The sequence below is a fragment of the Callospermophilus lateralis genome, chromosome 8 (genome assembly GCF_048772815.1).
Source record: "Callospermophilus lateralis isolate mCalLat2 chromosome 8, mCalLat2.hap1, whole genome shotgun sequence".
Taxonomy (NCBI): Eukaryota; Metazoa; Chordata; class Mammalia; order Rodentia; family Sciuridae; genus Callospermophilus; species Callospermophilus lateralis.
Window position 1 is genome coordinate 69,251,131 of NC_135312.1, and position 21,825 is coordinate 69,272,955.

General features: G+C 37.1%; 1 protein-coding gene across 1 annotated transcript in view; it reads left to right on the forward strand.

Moving 5' to 3' along the window:
- The first annotated feature begins 6,492 nt into the window (after positions 1–6,492).
- Positions 6,493–21,825, forward strand: part of LOC143386871 (broad substrate specificity ATP-binding cassette transporter ABCG2-like) — a 41,985-nt gene continuing 26,652 nt past the window's right edge. Inside the window, exons 1-5 of the mRNA XM_076841663.2 lie at positions 6,493–6,642; positions 10,752–10,973; positions 15,106–15,165; positions 15,722–15,836; positions 16,386–16,538. Of these exons, the coding sequence (XP_076697778.2) occupies positions 10,771–10,973; positions 15,106–15,165; positions 15,722–15,836; positions 16,386–16,538 (531 nt within the window). The 5' untranslated portion in view covers positions 6,493–6,642; positions 10,752–10,770. The remainder of the gene's footprint in view (positions 6,643–10,751; positions 10,974–15,105; positions 15,166–15,721; positions 15,837–16,385; positions 16,539–21,825) is intronic.

Genomic DNA, 21,825 nt, shown 5'->3' on the forward strand with positions numbered 1-21,825 from the left:
AATGTAGAAACAGACTTTAACTAAATGTGGTTATGCATTTATGTTAAGAAATATGAAGAAACTAGGAATAGAAATAACTTAGCTCAACATCGTAAACTTGTGTATGGGAAACCCAAAGCACATATTGAGATGATTATGTGATTTTGTCCTTAATTATATACATATTTTAAATTATTTTTCTTTATAAATGCTTTTTTTTCTATCTATTTATTTATATGCAGTGCTGAGGATCAAACCCAGAGCCTCACATTATCCAGGCAAGCGTTCTACCACTGAAGCACAACTCCAGCTGCTTAATTAAGTTTTTGTGATGAATTAAATTTATTGATTTGCATAAGTTAAACCATCTTTGAATCACTGGAATGAAACCAACTTTGTCTTGATGTAAAATCTTCTTAATGTGCTGTTGAATGCAATTTATATTATTTGATTAGATTTTACATCAGTTTTCCCCAAGGACATTGGTTTGTAGATTTCCTTCCTGGATATGTCCTGTGGTTTATAAATCAGGGTGATACTAGAATGAATTTGGAAGTGTTGCACCCCTTCTATTTCATGTAATGGTTTGAGGAGTATTGGGAGTAGAACTTCCTTAAAATACTGGTAGAATTTTCAGAGATTTCCTGTCATCCTGGCCTTCTCTGTGTTGGAAGTCTTTATGTTACTGTTTCAATCACATTGCTTGCTTTCGTTCTGTCTGCATTTTTTATATCCTCTAAGTGCAGTTTTTTTTTGGGGGGGGGAGGCATATAACTACAAATATACCTATTTTTTCCTACATTTTCCAATTGATTGATTTAAAGATTTTCAAAATATTGCTTAACAATCTTCTGGATTTCCAAGATGTCTGAGTGACATCCCTTTTCTTTCATTTTATAAATTTGGGTCTTGTCTTTCTTTTGGTTAGTTTGATTAAGGGTTTATTAGTCTGGTTTATCTTTTCAGAAAACTAACCATTCATTTCATTGATTCTTTGTATCTTCTTTATTCTCTATTATATTAATTTTGACTCTGATGTTAATTATTTTATCAATTCTACTCATTTTATAATTTGTTTGGTTTTCTATATCTTGTGATGCATTATTAGGTTGTTTATTTGGGACATTTATGATTATTTTATGTGGACACACATGGCTATAAACTTTCCTATTAGAATTGTCTTTATAGTGTCCCAGAGATTCTGATATGATCTATTTCTTCTTGGGCTACACACCCCTTAGAGTTGGCAAGTGCTTCGGATATTAAACCCTTACTTCTTTTGTGTTGCTTACCAAGTGGCTGGCAGGAGTGTTGGGAACAGAAATTGACTGAAATGGCTGTCAGCTTCATGGTTTACCAGCATGAGGTAGGATACAATGGGAAGTACTCTCTATTGGAGTTCTGTCTGGACATATTAGATTGATTACAATTGTAGGGCAGGGTTGTTGCAGAGTTAGACCTAAATAGGAAGTTCCAATGGCTGACATCTAGGATCTGTGGAACTTTGTTGGCTGTTTTCTACTCCATAAAGATTAGATCAACACATCTCTAGGGGTGGGCACAGGTTGATTTCTGCTGGTTATCTGAACCTCAGGGGCTTCCCAAAATTTCAACACGTACTGTAGGCTAACCAATTCCTTGGTTGAAAGAGGAAAGGCAGGTCTTGTACATTTTACCACCCATAAATATCCAAGTCTCCCTGAATGTAGTCATGTTCACCTGTTCAGTTCCCAACACTCTCCAGATGGTTGTACAAGCACCAGCCATAAAGGGAAAGAGAGTTTCACTCCCCTCTGAATCCCTGACCTGAATTCCCCTGTATGCAATCATCCCTGTTTTAATCACATTCGGGCCACATAGTATGTGCTAGCTGGCACACTGAGACAATATTTGCTATGATCTCCCAGGTTTCCCACAGCATGATCCAGCATGAGCCCCACAAGACTGCTCCCTGCTTCAGCTTTCTGCTCACAAGTTGAGAAACATGGACAACATTTCACATACTGCTCACTGTGCCACCTCTAAATCAGCTAAGCTCAGACTGCCTTTCTGTTCTACAGGTGTTCTCATGCCAATTGGTCCACTGTGTTTCTCTCTTGCTCCATTTGTATTATCCTTCCCTGCTTCAGTGCCCTGGTGCTACTGTCACAATCTAAAAAGGAACAAGCATTCTTTATTTTGTTTTATTGATTTTAAAAATTTATATGCGACAGTGGAATGCATTACAATTCTTATTACACATATAGAGCACAATTTTTCACATCTCTGGTTGTATACAAATATATTCACGCCAATTTGTGTCTTCATACATGTACTTTGGATAATAATTCTTTCTTAATATACTAGACATTGGAGGTATATTTACCAAAGAGCACACACACACACAAAACCCAGAGAAATCCTTCAAATATGCATATGTGTCAATATAAATTTAAAATCACAAATATACATTTGAGAAATAGGGATTTTAAACCAAAAAAAAATTGCCTCTCCAATACAAACTTTATATAACTATACTTTATCTGGAGATTCTCTAACAAACTAAAAGTGGAAATACCATATGTGCTAGCAACCTCACTAAAATGTATAAGGAAATGAAACCAGCATATTCAAAAGATCTCTGCACTCCCATGTTTATTGCAGCACTATTCAAAATAGCCAAAATATAGTATCAAGCATAGTGCATCAACTGATTCATGGAGGGTGAAAACATGATATATAAGTATAGTAAAACAAGCTCTTGATGAGTCTCAAGGTAGTCCTCCTGATATTGTTGACCCTGGTAGGGCACGGAAGGGAGAATCGCCTTCTAAGCTTTGCTGAAATTATTATGTCAGGTCACATAGATCCTTTTCTTGGTAACCAAGACATCCAAAACACACATTTGTTAATAGCAATAAATATCTATCTATCTATCTATCTATCTATCTATCTATCTATCTATCTTATATGCCACTTGTGTAATATATCAGGACAATTAGGAATAATTTTCAGATACCCTAGTAAGATGCCCTCACCTGTTATTCTATAAATCAAAGTTGGTAGGACAAGAACAGTCATCTTCTAGAGCTACATGACCTGCCATACCTAGAACTGTATTGGACTCTAGTTAAGGGTGTAGAATTCTAACATTCATATTCATGGAACAGGTATTGAACATGAAGATTAACAAGAGCCTACTTATCCTTCCAGAAAAGGAGCTCATGATGTCCCCAGAGAACAAGCTGTCTGAGCAGTTCCAATACAGAGATGGACACAGATATGATACAGTCTGCAGAGGCCTTCTGTGGATTCTGAGCCAATCGATGGGACAAAGCTGACATGAAAGTATAGGGAGTGAAGTTTCCTAAACACCTAAACAAGTTAATTGCTTTCAACTAATATGAAAGTAGAAGGTGATTTGGATAGATTAATATAGAGCATTCTGCTATTTTCTCACCTGTGGGTTTGTAGTTTATCTTTAGGAATTTTGAAAAATTACTTAAAATATTTGAATTCTAAATAATGGTATAGTTATGCATAATAAGTAAATATAGGTATCTTAGCTACTAATTTAAAAAATGTGTCTCCTTTATTTTCCTGTTATGTTCCAAACCCAATATTGACTTTCACTTTTGAAATTCTTGGAAACTTTATATTGGTTTTGTTCAGTAAAAGCTAAGCAACAGATCTCCTTGGTTGTACAGCACCCCCTGCTGGACAGCCAGAGAAACAAAGCCTTTCAGCTTTCAATGATTATTGAAACATTTTTAATGAGCAAACATGAACTTAGTTTCACACCTTCCCTAAATCCTGGGCTGTCTCAGCTGTATTTGAGTGACAATTCTACACATTCCAGAAGTCAGCTACATCATAATTCTATGTAACTGGAATGTAAATGATCCCTGGATTTAGTGTCAGACAATTTGAGTCAGTGTTTCATCTTTGCTCCATCCTCTCTGACTCTGGGATTCATGATTCTGAGGCATGGTGTCTTGGGATTTTTGGACAGCTATTAACTCTCCTGGGTTTGATTTCTATTTTCAAGAAAATGAGCATAATATTATCTAGGGGTTTTGTGAAGCCCAGCTAAAGAAATGTATATGAAAGCATTTGAACACCTTAAAATGCAACTGGGATGTGACAATTTTATCACTTCTCCTTTCATTACCAATGGAGAAATCATCATATTCAAAAGACTTGGAAGGTGACACTCACTCTCACTAAATGAAATGAATTGTGAAGGACACAGCTGCCACATGGAACAGAGAACCTGAAGTGAGGAGCAGAAAGGAAAAGTGAATATTACAATACATCAGCTAAAGGACACATATGTATCCATGTGCATATATTTTCTTCTGCTATTGCAATCCTGTACCAACCCCTAATTTTTCTATTTTCCAAAAACTAAGCCAGAACAAAACATAAGACACAGAGCATCAAACTACCAACATATAAAATACCAAAAGCTGCCTTTAAAACATGGTGTATTATTTCAAAATAGTTAATAGATACTATTTTATTCTTAATATTGTTGGGGAAATAGTGATACAAATATTAAAAACAAATAAATTCATATCTCTGGAGTCTTATACTCAATAGGTTGACTATGGAATCTAACAAAAATTATTTAATATGGATAAATGGTTCACACATGATTTAATTATCATGAATTTTATATAGGAATAACAGAGCTTTAAGATATATAAAACAATACCAGATTGTATATGAAGAACAATATGAAAATTAAATTGTAGTTGGAAACTTAACCCTACTTATCTCAATCTTTGACAGAGAAAGCAGACAAAAATTACCTATACGTATGAAGGGTTTGAAATGAATATGTGACATACTATATACACATCTAACTTCATAGAAGATGCAGGTCCCTAAATCTGAAATTGTTCCAAAATCTGAAAGTCTATGAGGGGCAGGTATGATACTACAAGTGGAAATTTCCACGCAATATAATTTTGTTTTATCCATGAAATTATTAAAATGTTGTACATTGATATTGTATAAATTACATCCATGCAAAGATTATATGAACTTGGGTCACATCCCCCGAATATCACAGGATATGTATGCAAACAGACCAACATCTAAAAAAGTCCAAAGTCTGAAACACTTCTAGTCTCAGGTATTTCTAATAAGGGCTATTCAGTCTCTACTATCAAAAGAGATCACTTAGTTTCTTCTTTAGGTATCTCTGGAATATTTACAAAACATGGTACTATGCTAAGCCATGAAGAGAAAAACAGTATATCCATAAAATTAAAAATTAGCTGGACAGGTGTGCTTATAATAGGTTGTCCACTTGAAGACAGAGGCAGGGAGATCACCCAGTGAAGACAGAGACAGGAAGAGTTCTACATGAAGAAGGAGAATTTGAGTGATACAGCTCCATACCAAAGAGACCAAGAGTTGCTAGCAATCACTGGGAGTGACATGGAGGCAAGGAAGGGTCCCTACAGTTTTAGAGGGAACATAACCCTACCTTCACCTTAATTTTGGACTTCTGGTCCCATAACTTCAAGACATTGAATTTCTGATGCTCTAAATTTAAAACAAACAAACAAAAATAAGAATAAAAGAAAAAGAAAAAAAAATTAAGCATATCTCCCCAAAATAGAAAACAAACCACAAATAACATAACCAAGAAGCATTTTAAAACCATAAATTCTAAAAATTAATTAACAAAAGGATAAACAAGCATAACATATAAACTTAAGCCATTAGAAATCAACTTTTTTCCCATGATTACCCATGGGCCAATAAGGAGATGAAATCACTATAACATGTCACTATACCAGATGTAGATAGTAGAACCAAGATGTCTTTGGCCCAGGTATCAGGCCTTGATGAAGCTGTCACTTTGCACAGAAAACATAAATTCCTTGCTTGCTCTGTGCTGGAATGTATTCTAACAAGTCTATGGTGGACATAAAATAAGGACACACTGAGCTGGCCACCATGGCCCTTACCAATGATCACAACTAGCCAGGAGGCTGAGGTAGGATTGCAATTCTAGGCCAGTGTAGGCAACTTAGCAAGTTCCTATCTCAAAATAAAATTTAAAGAGGGCTGAAAATGTTGCTCAGAGCTAGACAGCTTGCCTAGGATTCTCAAAGCCCTGAGTTCGATCCTCATTGCCTCAAAGGAAAAAATTAAGAAAATAGGACAAATATTAGCAGGAATTCTGTAAAACTGAAGTTCCACACATAAATCAAAGGATTAGTAGGTTTAAACTAATAATTTGATGTATTCCTCACCAACTTTCAGGAAAAGTTCTGTACATCAGTCAATGAGAAGTACTGGTGAAGAAGAGGGAGGTGTTCCATGTTGCCAACAGCAAGTGTCAGCCCTGCAGCTTGCATGACAGCACCCCTTCCTCCCTCCCTCTGAGGGCTTATTTCAACCAGCAGGGCTTCCTCTCCTTATCTTGGGACACTCTCCCAGAACCTGGGCCCCCTGATGCTTACTTACTGCTTCCTGGTAGCGGCACCACCCCTTCCTCTTTCGTTTTACTGTCTGGGCCTTGGGGAGCCAGCTCTTGGGAGGCAGCTGCTGGCGGTGCCCCAGCCCAGAAGCTGGATCCGGCATGGCGAAGCCGCGTCCACGCCACTTCCTCGCCACCCGCAGGACTGAGCGGGGCCGCCCGCACCTTGCCAGGCGCCTCCAGTGGTGAGTGCCCGACCCCAAGTCAGCAGATTCACTGGGGACCTCTGGGTCCTGTGAAGGTCTCTGCGGTGGCTGTGGGCGTGGTCCAGGATCTGCACAGACCACGTCCCCAGAACGCTGGGGGATGGGGAGCCCCGCAAACCCCCACTGGACTTGACTTGTGGGTAAAACCCCAAGTGAATAAGTAGGGAGGCTGTCTGGGGAGCCAGAGGGCGACATGGCTCTGAGGAAGTGTTAGGCTGGTTCCTTGAAAAAAAAGAAAGGGTCTCTGTGTTTATTCACTTGTACCTGTTGCTGAGGAGCATTTGACCCTCTTTTAAGGGGAGGTGGGCCAGTCTCATTTCCCCACTCAGAATTTCTATGCTCTTAATTTTAAGGGGTCATATTTTTCATGGTGGTCCCAGACTGCAGAAAGGAGGCAGCCTGGAAAGGAGCCAGGGGTATTTGGGGAAAGCTCTTCAGGAATTCAACAGCACAGCAGAAATGATTGGCATCATATTAAGAGGAAGCTGTTTCTTTGGATCTGTTTGAAAGATCCAGCTGACTCCTCTCAATGTTTGAGTCAAGACCTGTTAACTGCCCTGCCTCTGAGCACACACAACTTGGGCAAATTTGTTTGGCAGGAAAGTTGGTTTATATTGTGATCTGTTAAAAAATAGCAACCATGCTGCTCAAATGAGATGATGGGAGTTTTTGTTAACCAGAATTCAGTCCTAGTCCAGAGGCCTGATGAAATGGGGGTGGGGTGGGGGGCAGTTAGCAAGTCAGTTCTGTCCCTTGTCTCAAAATCAAATGAAAGAGTAATGGTGAAAAGCGGAAAGGAAGTTTAATCAGTATAGGTATACTGGGAAGTAGACCAGTGTTTCCAGACCCTGTATTTGGGGGCATTGATATGAACTTCTAGATTATTAAGTCAAGGGGAACTAGATAGAAGTATCCATAGTCAGGCAGCTTTTGTCAAACTATGGCATGAGTGATCATCCGCAGCAATTGGTCTGGTGGGAACCTGTTGGAGATAAGAAAGCTGGTATTTCCTAGTTGTATGTGTATGTGTGTTTTGTGTGGTGTGTGCAGGGGTAGTTTCCACTCATCACAAGGGGTTTATTGGTCAGGTCTGTCATTTCCAGAATCCAAGGTGACTGACTGAGAGTAAAGGAACAGATGTAACATGGATCCAGAGATGCCAAGATTTTAATCCTTCTTTTACTTGCCAACTGGATATTCGTTAGCTCAAGTGGAGAGTCTTAAGACCTTATTATATGTGCAAAATCTGGCAGATTCATTTGAAAATGACTATGAAATACAAACTGATGATTCAGAATGGATTTTCAGAAAATGATGTGGTGGAGCAGTTGATTATAGTGGGGTTTTGCAGGTTGGTTAAGGTAAAATCCTTACCTGTCTCCAAGTGTGTGAAGATAAATGGAATTGATATTGAATGGACATAAATTTACTGAGCATAGGAGTTCCTAAAGGTGTAGGAGAAATTTGTTCACATACATATTTTAAAGGCATTGACTAATGTATTGGGTCTTTTTTTTATTCACAGGAAATTAAGTTTAACTCCAAGTTTGGGTGGTTTGTTAAAGAATTATTGAATTTCCTGTTGTAATTTTTCTGTGAGTGGTTAAGTTTTAATAATTAACTTTAAAAGTTAACCAGCCTTTTACAATACATACAAAAATAATGCTAAAAATGTTCAAATATATGACCAAAAAATTAAGTTGTAAATGTATCAGCTTGTGTGTGTATCTATACTAGTACCTTGTTTTAAAACTTTTCTTACCTAATAATGGAAATGTAATTGCTGATTATTTTTTCAGAAATGTATAGAGATTCATAGTAACAAATGTATATTGGGCATATTTATTCCAGGTCCTGGGTATTATACAGGAATTCTCTTCAGAAACACATTCTTTTTGAAACAAGATGTATTAAATTACACAAGCATGCAAAATCTGTTTCTGAATTTATTGCCATTAAGCATCCTTGAAGCATTTGAAGTGAGCATAAATATGATGTTTACAAAATCATATACAACCTAGAGTAGAAAGCTGCCATGAGGGAGCACATTACAATGGACATGGGCTGACCCAAGGGCCCTCTGCACTTAATATAGTTACACCAAGGAGGCCATAATGAAAACAGAATGGTCTGTCACACAGTTTAGTGACAATAAAGGGTATAACATTGTGTCTCTTCAGAGAAGCTTTACCTGACATTTACTTTTGAGGGCTGTGTCTTTTCTGTGTGTCACACAAGGATGCAGAGGAGACTGAGGATTGGCAATGGAAGAGCCCTCTCAGTGTTTCCATAATGCATGCAACAGTGCATGTTCTAAGTGTACTTCTTGAAATGGCTTGTTGTAGTTGTAACTATCATAGTTGTAATTTTGCATGCTTTAAGTGTTGCTTCTGAAGTCCTAGGCCAGAGGTTCAATGTGGTGGAGTCCCAGAAACTTAGGTCCAGCCACTAGCCTCTAAAAACTGGAAGAAAAAGTAATGTCAAAAAGCACTAAAGGAATTTTAATCAATATAACTATACTGGAAAACAAAGGGGACCAGAGTTACCAGTTGTTTGTTTAGTGGTACTGATGTGATATTGTTTAGACAAGGGGGATTAAAATAGGCATAGTGAAGCAGAGTGGGAAGGACAAGATCATTAGAGGAGAGAGAAAGTCAATGGATGGGAATGACAAAGATCTTCCATATTGATTCTGAAGTTGCTGTTGCCTCCAACATATTAAACTTTAAAATTGTGGTCTTGCTTTTACATGCATTCCGCCTGCATCAACCTCCAAATTATGGCCAATATTTCTTTAATGACTGATGCTGCTTCATTTTTCCCTCCTCTCTCACATCTCTAGTTACATGTAGGTCAGACACCCTTCCCATCATGCCCTATATTCCTTATCCTCTTTTATGTAATTCTCTTCAATTCAGAAAACTAAAGTTTACCAATTCTCTTCAATTCAGTAAACTATACTAATTCTCTTCCATTGTCATTGTTTAAACTGTAGCTAAACTCAACTATTGAATGCTTAATGTTTTTTTCCCCTGTACTGGGGTCAAACCCATGGTCTCAAGCATACACTCTACCACTATGCTATACCCCCACAGTTCCTTATTTTTCTTATAAGAGACAGAGTCTCACTGTATTACCAGTGCTACCTGGAATTCATGATGATCCTGCCTCAGCCTAATCATATAGCTAGGACTGTAGGTATGCACAACCACTTATGGCTTGAATTCTTAATTTTGATTTCTTTTTTCAGTTTTTGTTTTCAAGTCTTGATCTGCTTAACTATTGGTTTAATTAACTTAATCATTTTCATACTTAATTTGATATCTTCCTAGAATTTAAATGTTTTCCTAGTAATGAAATCTGTTGCATTATAAACAATGTTGAAGTTTACCTTCTTACTTGACTGAAGGTACATAATAACCAGATATGTGAAGTCTGGACTCTAAATTCAGAGAACTTTCTCCTGTCCCTGTCTGCTTGTCTAAGCCCTTTTTGGTAACAGCATTATGAACACTTCCAACATTAAAAAAAAATACAGGAGATATTATGATGCTCATGTAGGCTGACCCTGAACTGAAGCTGTATCATAATATGCTTTTTGAAGTCAGAAGCAGTCCTCACCTTTTTTTAAGTACTGGGAATTGAACCCAAGGGTTCTGTACCACTGAGGTACATTTATATTTCCTTTAAGACAGTGTCTTGCTAAGTTGCCCAGGTTGACCTCTGAGATTGCAATCCTCCTGCCTCAGCCTTCAGATTCACTGGGTTTACAGGTGTGCATGTGCCAATTACCTGGCTCACTTGTCTTTTTTTCTCCTTTATGAGTTGTAGGTAATTTTAATACTCAACTATTTTGTGTATTGGAATTTATCTGACATCTAATTTGAGTACGAGCATTTAAAGTTTCATCTGTCTCCCATTTTAGGTTCTAAGATTATTCTTATCATAGTGATGCAGGCTGTTCATTGGAAAAGAATTTACTCACTGCAGCACAATTTAAAATAATCTTGTTTTCAATGAATTGGTATCTAGAGTTTACAATCTCATTTATATGGAATATCAACTTACTATTACTTTTCCCTCCACAGAAAGGCAAAACCTCTGAAGATGTCTTCCAGTAATGACCAGGTTGTTATCCCAATGCTACAAAGACACACCAATGACCTCCCTGAGATGATCGCTGGTGACCAGGAGACAATTACCCAAGGAGCTGTGTTGAGTTTTCATAACATCTGCTATCGAGTACAAGTGAAGAGTGGCTCTCTGCTCCAACGAAGAACGGTTGAGAAAGAAATACTATCAAATATCAGGTATGTGTATGAATTTTTTAAAAGATCACTTTATTTATTGGCTTTGCTTACTACCAATAGACTGCTGTGAGCATTTGAGTACAAGTTTTATAGAGACATATAGTTGCATGCTTTCTTTCCTTTAGGCTAAACAAGGTCTTAAATGATTGGATCAGTTATCAGGTAGTTTAAACTTTGAAGAGAATTTATGAACTGCATCATGTTTTGTTGTTTTTATGACTGTGCAATTAATGTGTCATTTAATTATTAAAGTGGCAGTGAGTTTGGAACCTCTCGCTACTTTATCTATATGAGCTCACAGATGGTGGCCTTTAGGGTTGTTAATGTTTGTCTGATTGCTAGAGAACTGCGCTTCCCTCTAATGATTAGATTGAATTGACTAATAAAAACTAATAAAAAGCTGACGACAGTTTTGTGAGATAATCATGAGGGGAAATGAATTTGGATTTGCCCTGGCAACACTTGTTTCTTGTTTTTTTTTTTTTTGTTTTGTTTTGTTTTTTAATAGACAAAATAACTACTCCTAGTGTAAGCAAGCAACTTTTCCTGACTCTCCAAGGCTGGGAAAGTGGTTATAAGAGTCCTGGTGTGGTTGTAGCTCTATATAAAATCAGGTGTTTGACCTGTTTTCTTGACATTTTGTATGCATCTGTGGTCTTTACTGTCAGTAGTGCCTAACATATTTCAGAAGACAAGGAAGTGACAGGGTTGGGTAGACAGTATTGGGGTGTGCCTGAGAGAAAAATGGTGAGGATCTAAGGGTTCATGGGCTGAGCTCAGGGGCTCTGTGCAGGATTGGAACTCTTCTCTGGCAATACCTGCTGTCATGCCTGCTTCTTGTCTCTCTTGTGTTGGTTAAGAAATCCTGACCAGGTGAATAAGAAGAGGAATAGTGGATCTAAAGCTTTTATCCTTTGTTAATGATTAGATAGAATTGACTTATGAAAAGCTGACAAGAGTTTTGTGAGATAATCAAGAAAATGTTGGTACTTTCAGATTTTGTGTTGAAAGAGGTAAAAGGTAATTTGATTTGAATATGTGTAGGCTAAATACATATAAAGTACATTCTTTATATGAGGGTACATTTACCTGCCCCTGCCCACTTTGGTGTTGGGGATCAAGCCCTTGGCCTTGTGCACAGTGGGCCATCTTGCTACCACTGAGCCACACTCCCAACACCTCTAGATTATCTTTTCCTCCAAGTAGACTAGTGATGGAATACCCTAAGTGTCACCTCTGCTCAAGACTTCTTGTTGTACTCAAGGCTCAGTGTTGTGCCTCTCAGCAAAGGACAGGGGTCATGGTTTTGTGCTCTTAGGCTAATAAATGTGCAGTCAAATCTTGAAGTTCTTTCAATTTTTACAATTTCAGGGACTGTTGTTTCTCGTGTTTCTGGTGTAAGTATCTGTGGGAAAGGACAACCATTTTTGGTTGTTGTGTGTCAGATCTTTTTCCTGTCTGCTCACTTCAGGTTAGTAGGCTGTGGGATGGAGGAAGAGTTACTCATATTATTTTTTATTTGTATTTGATAGCACAAGTCACCATTCAAAACAGTAAGCATATTCCAAGAAATATGGTGAGAATCTCGGTTTTCCTTTGGATACTTTTTTGCTTTCCTTTTGTAAGAAGAAGTTAAACCAAATTTGACCTTGAGAATTGAAAAGATTTTCATACCTCATGAAAAACTTTCTCTTAAGCTTAGTTTGTCTTCATACACAGCGCTTGAACTTTTCCTTACCAATGTTTAATAACTATGGGAAAAATTATCCATTCCTGAAGATTTATGAATATTCATATAATGGTGAGGAAAATTCATTCTTCTCTTTGGGAAATTTTCAGGTTAATGATTATTTTTTAAATGATTTCAAACATAAACCTGCATGAACATAATCCTTTCACTAGACTCCTTACCTGTTTACATTCCACTGTTTACTCCCATGACTGTGTCTCTTTTTTTTGGGGGGGGGGTTCTGGGGAATGAACTCAGGGGCACTTGACCATTGAGCCACATCCCTAGCCTTTTGTTGTATTTTATTAGAGACAGAGCCTCACTGAATTGCTTAGTTCCTCAGTAAATTGCTGAAACTGGCTTTGAACTTGACATCCTCCAGCCTCTACCTCCCAAGCCACTGGGATAACAGGCGCATGCCACTGAGCCTGGCCCTACTAGTGTATTTTGGGAATCATTTGAGAGCAGACTGTTCACATGATCATTTTCTATCCCTAGCTCTTTCAGCCTTACTTTCTAGAAAGAAGGACCCTCTCCTGTGTAATCACTCATTTGTTTTCTGGCAGCAGCTGAGGAGACAGGTATCCTCAGAATGAAGGCAGGAGTGGCTCTGAGGGCTGCCCATCACTGTGCTCCTCACCACATCATGTTTCTTCAGGCTCATCCAGACTGGTACCTTCTAATTCCATCCCACTCCAGGTGATGTTAAAATTGATCACCTGGTCATGCATCTGTCTGCCAAATTTCACCACAGTGTCACCATTTTCCTCTTTGCACTTCACTACTATTGTGAAGGGTGGTGCTCTGACATTAATCCAGAATCTTGCTCCTTATTATATTCCAACTCACCAGCTTCAGCTCCCATTCATGACTCCTGTCTAGATCAGAAAATATGATAGTTACCGAAGGGTGATTTATTTCCATTATCTCATAATTTGCATGAAACTAAGAGGAAAAAGCTTCAGTTTACTATTTCCTCTTTAATTTTCTCCATTGACAATAGTCAAGGATTCCTCTTTCAATAACACTTAGTGGTAATGTATTATTATTGTTATTTATCTTGATACTTCTGTTGGTCTAAACTTAGTCAGTGGGAGACCGTTCAATTTGAGTTCCCTTCCTCCTTCACTGTTTTGACTTATTCTTTTATTCTTTGAGTATTTTCCTGTTATAGCTAGAAGTTCCATACACATTTTAGGTTGAGGCATATACCTGTAATCCTAGTTATTCAGGACACCAAAACAGGAGAATCACAATTCAAGTCCAGACTGGACAATTTAGAAAGACCCTGTATCAAAGTAAAATTTTAAAAAGGCTGAAGCTGTAGCTCAATTATAGAGTGCTTGTTTATTATGTATGAGTCCCTAGGTTTAATCTATTACAAAAAAAGAAATCCAAACTGTGCACTGACCCTAGGCCAGAATCAGCTGATGTTCATTCTATGGATTTGTGGAGAATGGAATTTATAAACCATCATGTGAGTGTTTAGAATGCTCTTTTCTATTCATGTGCTATTAGAATTAAACCACCTCAGTGGACATGCCTAGGGAATATATGTATGCATGAACATGCATACACACACACACACACACACACACACACACACACATATATATATGTGTGTGTGTGTGTGTGTGTGTGTGTATATATATATATATATATATATATATATATATATATATATATAAACTTTATTTAAAAAAAAAAAACTGAATCCCTTATGCAAGTGCATGAGGTTGTGGTTCTGTCCAGGATGGGTAAGTGGAGTGGTAGATAGCAGATGGTTCCTCAGTTCCCTTCCATCTATACTCTTTTATAACTATTGTGTAGATTAAAACCTATTACTTCTAATTAATGCACCAATTCCAATCTAGCACTTTAGATTCTTCACACATTTTCCATGTTTAAAAAATGTATTTTTTAAAAAGTCTATTTAAAAACAGTGAAAAAAATGCCTCTTCATATTCTTAATGTAATTACTGATTTGTTCAGTTCTTTTATTTTCTCATATAAGCTTCTTCACAGCCTACAACTTTTCCCCTCTACTCTCTCACTGCTTCCCATCCTGTATTCCCAGATGCTGGTGTCTGTTTCCCTACTCCCAGGACATCCATCGTATTCCTATTAAGAAAGGAAGGGGAAGGGCAAGTCTAATATAAATGACTGACACACTGTGTGAACATAAAATCACATGTAGGAAGGTAACTAAGTTCTGTTCAGTCAGAATATACCTATTTTCAGTAAGTCATTTCCTGCTTCTCTTTAGAAAAAAATAATTAAGAGATGTTAATGAGAATCTGATGCAATTTCATGAAATTCCCTTAATTGTATTTGACATAGATCCTAATTTAATAGAACTTTGTTTAAATAGAATAATTACTCATTTTTGCTTTTGTGTTTCAGTGGAATCATGAAACCTGGTCTCAACGCCATTATGGTACCCAAAGGTCAAAACAAGTCTTTGTGAGTATAACAGAAATTATAAGTCAGCTTTCTTTTTGTAGTTTCAGTGAGCTTTTAGAAATAACTTTTATCAGTCTTACTAATAGAGCATCATAAAGTGGTTGAGGTACACCTGTCGAACCTATTATGAGCTAATGAGGAAGTATAAGAAGGGAATAATATTAAATGTGGGGAGAAGGAACATAAGGAATAATTGAAGACACATTTAGATAAAAGAGCACATTTCCTGTGTTGGATCCACCAATGTCAGATGGACAGGAGGGTCCTTTGGGAGATCTATGCAGGATAAGCCAAATTTGCCTTGCTTTTATATTTCTGTGCTTTCTTATAGCACAAATGAAAAGGGAGGTGAGAATTTGAATGTAAACACACATACACATACACACACACACACACACAGAAGCACACAAACACACATGTACTAAGTTTTAGTTAAGTTATATATCTCTTGATTGGTTAATTTTATAGCTTGAACAGAATTTGAACTAACAGTAGCTGAGAGAGATGGCCTGTATTGAAGGGGAAAAAAAACCTCACCATGTTTGTCTTTTTGTAGGTTGTTAAACATTTTAGCTGCAAGGAAAGACCCAAGTGGATTATCTGGAGATATTTTGATCAATGGAGAACCTCGACCTGCCAATTTCAAATATCATTCAGGTTATGTGGTTCAAGTAAGTATTAGTTGGTTTGCTTTTAGGTTTCATGTGTTTCTATATAGGCACATGCCTTGGTTTGCAGTTTATTGTGCTTCCAGTTGATTGTGTGACATACTCATAGAATCAACTTTTCTTACATCTGTTTCTCATAATTTCCTATTAGAAAGAGGGTGGAGTTAAATGGAAAGGCAGAGAGGATCTGGAATATGACCTCTGTAGGGCATGGATATCAATTCTACTTGTATCATTTTCAGAAGGGTCTGCTGATATCTGTTTTTGCCCTCCTGCCTCTTTTTCTTCCTGAGAACATTCTTGAATGTATCTTCCAGTAGTCATATCATAATTCCCTGTGCTCCACTTGGATGTTCAGATGGGTGTTGAAATTCCTCCCTGGGCTCTGCAGCTGTCTGTATATGGAGTCTCTATAGTGAGCAGAGTTGAAAACACAACATTAACTACAGCATTTCCTTGGGTTTGTTATTTTCATCTATTGAGTTACATATCCTAGAGGGATAGAATCAGAAAAGACTCAGTATGTCTCATGAAAATTGTATTTTCCTTCAGAATAATGTCCTGATGAACACCCTGACAGTGAGAGAAAATTTGCAGTTCTCAGCAGCTCTTCGGCTTTCAACAACTATGACAAATCATGAAAAAAATGAGAGGATCAACAAGGTCATTGAGGATTTAGATCTAAGTGAAGTGGCTGATTATAAGGTAAAGTGAAAAAAACTGGTAGAATTGTAGCCAGGAAAGCGGACCTCCCTGTGAGGACAGTGTGACCTTAATCAGAAGTTTCTTATGACATGTGTGGCTGTTTTCTGTAATGATGAGAAAAATAGCTACATAGCTACTTTGAAGGTGGAAATGAAGCTGAAGAAACAATCTCAAAGATGGTGGAATCCCTGGAGTGGAGTGTGGTCTCATTGCTGTAGTCAGGGCTCATTTGATGTCTTTGCTCTAACTTTTCTTCTTCCTGTTTTTCTCTTCCTGACTTTTACTGCTCTTTTCCTTCTCTTCTTCCTGGGACCTTTATTTCATGGCTTTTTGGAGGCATATTTCTGGAATTGATAAATGACAAGTTCCAGGTATTATTTCTTTGTGTATATAACTTGTCTGTAATTTGACTTCCAGAATTATATTTGATCACAGTAGGACTGACTTCTAATTTGCATTGCTACTAATTTTTTCTATAGCTTATCTTTGGCAGTTTTTTTTTTTCTCATCCTCTCCTCATTCCCATTTTTTTTTCTGCCAATATTTATTTCCAGACTTATCTACCAGGCTCTTAGGTTTGAGAAGTACGTTTGTGGGCAAAAGTAATAGAATGGACTAAGTAACTCAACCTTTTGTGGGTTTGCAGGATCATGGAGAGAATGATCGAACTTTACAGTTTACTACTCCACGTGGAAGGTTTGCTGAGCAGATATTTGGAGCTGTATGTGATAATGAGTTGTTTAGAATGAAGTGTCTTTGAATGAAGCCCCTGATCTTCCCTCCTAAAAAAAAATGAAGAGTGTGGGTGGAGCATCCTATTGGCTGCTGCTTCCTATTATACTTGCTAATAGGCTTTATGTGAAGTGTTTTATTTAGAAAAATAGTCCTGTGATGCTACTTATTTTTGATTACTGAGTATTGATTTGCTTTTCCTTGGCTTTCTTTATTTATTTGATCTTGTCATTCCAGTTTGTACTTTTTTTTTTTTTTACTCTGTTGTTTACCATTAAGCACTCATTGTCCTTAGTTACTTGCTTAGATTTCTGTGCAACATATGTAAAGGCTGTTTTTGATTTCTTATAATTAACATAATCTAATAGTATCAAATAATTTTATATAGTTTTAGTTTTTTTTAATATTTTGAACATAACAGAAATCTAGAGAAGATGGTCTGATTACTATAATGATGTGATTTGGGGGTAATTAATATATTAGTTATATATTATATGTACATTGTATTATTTATTTATTATAAATTATGTTTAGTATGTATCTATTATTATGTTAATTATATGGAAATTAATATAATTACTAGTACTGTTCACCTTGATTTCTCAATTGTTAACATCTCTCATAATTATTCTAACCCTGTCTTACGGAACTATTTTATACAAATTTGTATGATATTTCACCCCAAAATACTTACATGCATTGGGAAAAAAAGGACATTTGCCTACCTTACCACAAAGCCATTACCAACTAACAAAAAGAAGAGTAACATAACATCATCATATCAGCAACTATGTCAAACCATATTTATCCACATTTCCCAAATTGTCTTCAGATGTCTTTTTTTTAAATTAATTTTTATTGTGGTTGTTCAAAACATTATATAGTTCTTGATATATCATATTTCACACTTTGATTCAAGTGGGATATGAACTCCCATTTTTACCCCGTATACAGATTGCAGAATCACATCAGTTTCACATCCATTGATTTACATATTGCCATACTATTGTCTGTTGTATTCTGCTGCCTTTCCTATCCTCTACTATCCCCCCTCCCCCCCTCCCCTTCCCTCTTCTCTCTCTACCCCCCTCTACTGTAATTCATTTCTCTCCCTTATATTTTCCCCCTTTCCCCTCACTTCCTCTTGTATGTAATTTTGTATACCCCTGAGGGTCTCCTTCCATTTCCATGCAATTTCCCTTCTCTCTCCCTTTCCCTCCCACCTCTCATCCCTGTTTAATGTTCATCTTCTTCTCATGCTCTTCGTCCCTACTCTGTTCTTAGTTACTCTCCTTATATCAAAGAAGACATTTGGCATTTGTTTTTAAGGGATTGGCTAGCTTCACTTAGCATAATCTGCTCTAATGCCATCCATTTCCCTGCAAATTCTATGATTTTGTCATTTTTTAATGCAGAGTAATACTCCATTGTGTATAAATGCCACATTTTTTTTATCCATTCGTCTATTTAAGGGCATCTAGGTTGGTTCCACAGTCTTGCTATTGTGAATTGTGCTGCTATGAACATGGATGTAGCAGTGTCCCTATAGTGTGCTCTTTTTAGGTCTTTAGGGAATAGACCGAGTAGGGGAATAGCTGGGTCAAATGGTGGTTCCAATCCGAGGTTTCCAAGAAATCTCCATACTGCTTTCCAAATTGGCCGCACCAATTTGCAGTCCCACCAGCAATGTACAAGTGAACCCTTTTCCCCACATCCTCGCCAGCACTTGTTGTTGTTTGACTTCCTAATGGCTGCCAATCTTACTGGAGTGAGATGGTACCTTAGGGTGGTTTTGATTTGCATTTCTCTGACTGCTAGAGATGGTGAGCATTTTTTCATGTACTTGTTGATTGATTGTATGTCCTCCTCTGAGAAATGTCTGTTCAGGTCCTTGGCCCATTTGTTGATTGGGTTATTTGTTATCTTATTGACTAATTTTTTAAGTTCTTTGTATATTCTGGATATTAGGGCTCTGTCTGAAGTGTGAGGAGTAAAGATTTGTTCCCAGGACGTAGGCTCCCTATTTACCTCTCTTATTGTTTCTTTTACTGAGAAAAAATTTTTAGTTTGAGTAAGTCCCATTTGTTGATTCTAGTTATTAACTCTTGTGCTATGGATGTCCTATTGAGGAATTTGGAGCCCGACCCCACAGTATGTAGATCATAGCCAACTTTTTCTACTATCAGACGCCATGTCTCTGATTTGATATCAAGTTCCTTGATCCACTTTGAGTTAACTTTTGTGCATGGCGAGAGAAAGGGATTCAGTTTCATTTTGTTGCATATGGATTTCCAGTTTTCCCAGCACCATTTGTTGAAGATGCTATCCTTCCTCCATTGCATGCTTTTAGCCCCTTTATCAAATATAAGATAGTTGTAATTTTGTGGATTGGTTTCTGTGTCCTCTATTCTGTATCATTGGTCCACCCACCTGTTTGGTACCAGTACCATGCTGTTTTTGTTACTATTGCTCTGTAGTATAGTTTGAAGTCTGGTATAGCTATACCGCCTGATTCACACTTCCTGCTTAGCATTGTTTTTGCTATTCTGGGTCTTTTATTTTTCCATATGAATTTCATGATTGCTTTCTCTATTTCTACAAGAAATGCCGTTGGGATTTTGATTGGCATTGCATTAAACCTATAGAGAACTTTTGGTAATATCGCCATTTTGATGATGTTAGTTCTACCTATCCATGAACAGGGTATATTTTTCCATCTTCTAAGATCTTCCTCTATTTCTCTCTTTAGGGTTCTGTAGTTTTCATTGTATAAGCCTTTCACCTCTTTTGTTAGGTTGATTCCCAAGTATTTTATTTTTTTTTTTGAGGATATTGTGAATGGAGTGGTTGTCCTCATTTCCATTTCAGAGGATTTGTCGCTTATATACAGGAATGCCTTTGATTTATGCGTGTTGATTTTATATCCTGCCACTTTGCTGAATTCATTTATTAGCTCTATTAGTTTCTTTGTAGACCCTTTTGGGTCTGCTAGGTATAGAATCATGTCATCTGCAAATAGTGATAATTTGAGTTCTTCTTTTCCTATTTTTATGCCTTTAATTTCTTTCGTCTGTCTAATTGCTCTGGCCAGTGATTCAAGAACTATGTTGAACAGAAGTGGTGAGAGAGGGCATCCCTGTCTTGTTCCAGATTTTAGAGGGAATGCCTTCAGTTTTTCTCCATTCAGAATAATGCTAGCCTGAGGCTTGGCATAGATTGCTTTTACAATATTGAGGTATGTTCCTGTTATCCCTAGTTTTTCTAGAGTTTTGAACATAAAGGGATGCTGTACTTTGTCGAATGCTTTTTCCGCATCTATCGAGATGATCATATGGTTCTTATTTTTAAGCCTATTGATGTGGTTAATAGCATTTATTGATTTCCGTATATTGAAACAAACTTGCATCCCAGTGATAAATCCTACCTGATCATGGTACAAAATTTTTTGGATATGTTTTTGTATCTGGTTTGCCAGAAGTTTATTGAGGATTTTTGCATCTAGGTTCATTAGAGATATTGGTCTGTAGTTTTCTTTCTTTGAAGTGTCTTTTTCTGGTTTAGGAATCAGGGTGATGTTGGCCTCGTAGAATGAACTTGGAAGTTCTCCCTCTTTTTCTATTTCCTGAAATAGCTTGAAAAGTATTGGTATTAGTTCCTCTTTAAAGGTTTTGTAAAACTCTGCTGTATACCCATCTGGTCCTGGGCTTTTCTTAGTTGGTAGTCTTTTGATGGTTTCTTCTATTTCCTCAATTGATATTGGTCTGTTTAGGTTGTCAATATCCTCCTGACTCAATCTGGGCAGATCATATGACTTAAGAAATTTTTCGATGCCTTCACTATCTTCTATTTTATTGGCGTATAAGGATTAAAAATAATTTCTGATAATCTTCTGTATTTCTGAAGTGTCTGTTGTGATATTGCTAGTAATTTGAGTTCTCTCTCTTCTTCTCTTCGTTAGCGTGGCTAAGGGTCTGTCGATTTTATTTATTTTTTCAAAGAACCAACTTTTAGTTTTGTCAATTTTTTCAATTGTTTCTTTTGTTTCGATTTCAGGTGTCTTTTCAAAGCTCAGTTATTAAAAGTTCCCAATCAAGGGCTATGAGTTGCATTTGATTATTTCTCTTGGAGACTCTTCATTTGAGAATTGTTCCCTACTGCTTTTCTCCCCAGAACTATTCTAGTCCTCTCACCACACACAATGATATTGACTGGTTGAAAAGTTTGAACCAGGTACCTGTGGACTATCCCACCTCCTGCTTTTATCTGAAATGATTAATTGGGAATTCTGTATTGAGTTAGGGTGTAGATGTTATCAATTTAGAAAATCTTATGGGAATTAAAAAGTGCTTGTGTGGTATAGCAGAATGTGAGCTCTCCTGGCTTCAAGTGTACCCTTTTCTTGTAAGTCCACTCAGGGACTTTTGTCAGAAGCAGTGAAGTGTGTGTGGGGGAAGGGAGGTTGTTGTTAGAAGACTAATAGAATACTCAAGGTGTTTTCGTTTTTCATCTCCTAGCTTTATCTCCTGTTTTAGACTGTGGTTTCACTGTGTCAGGT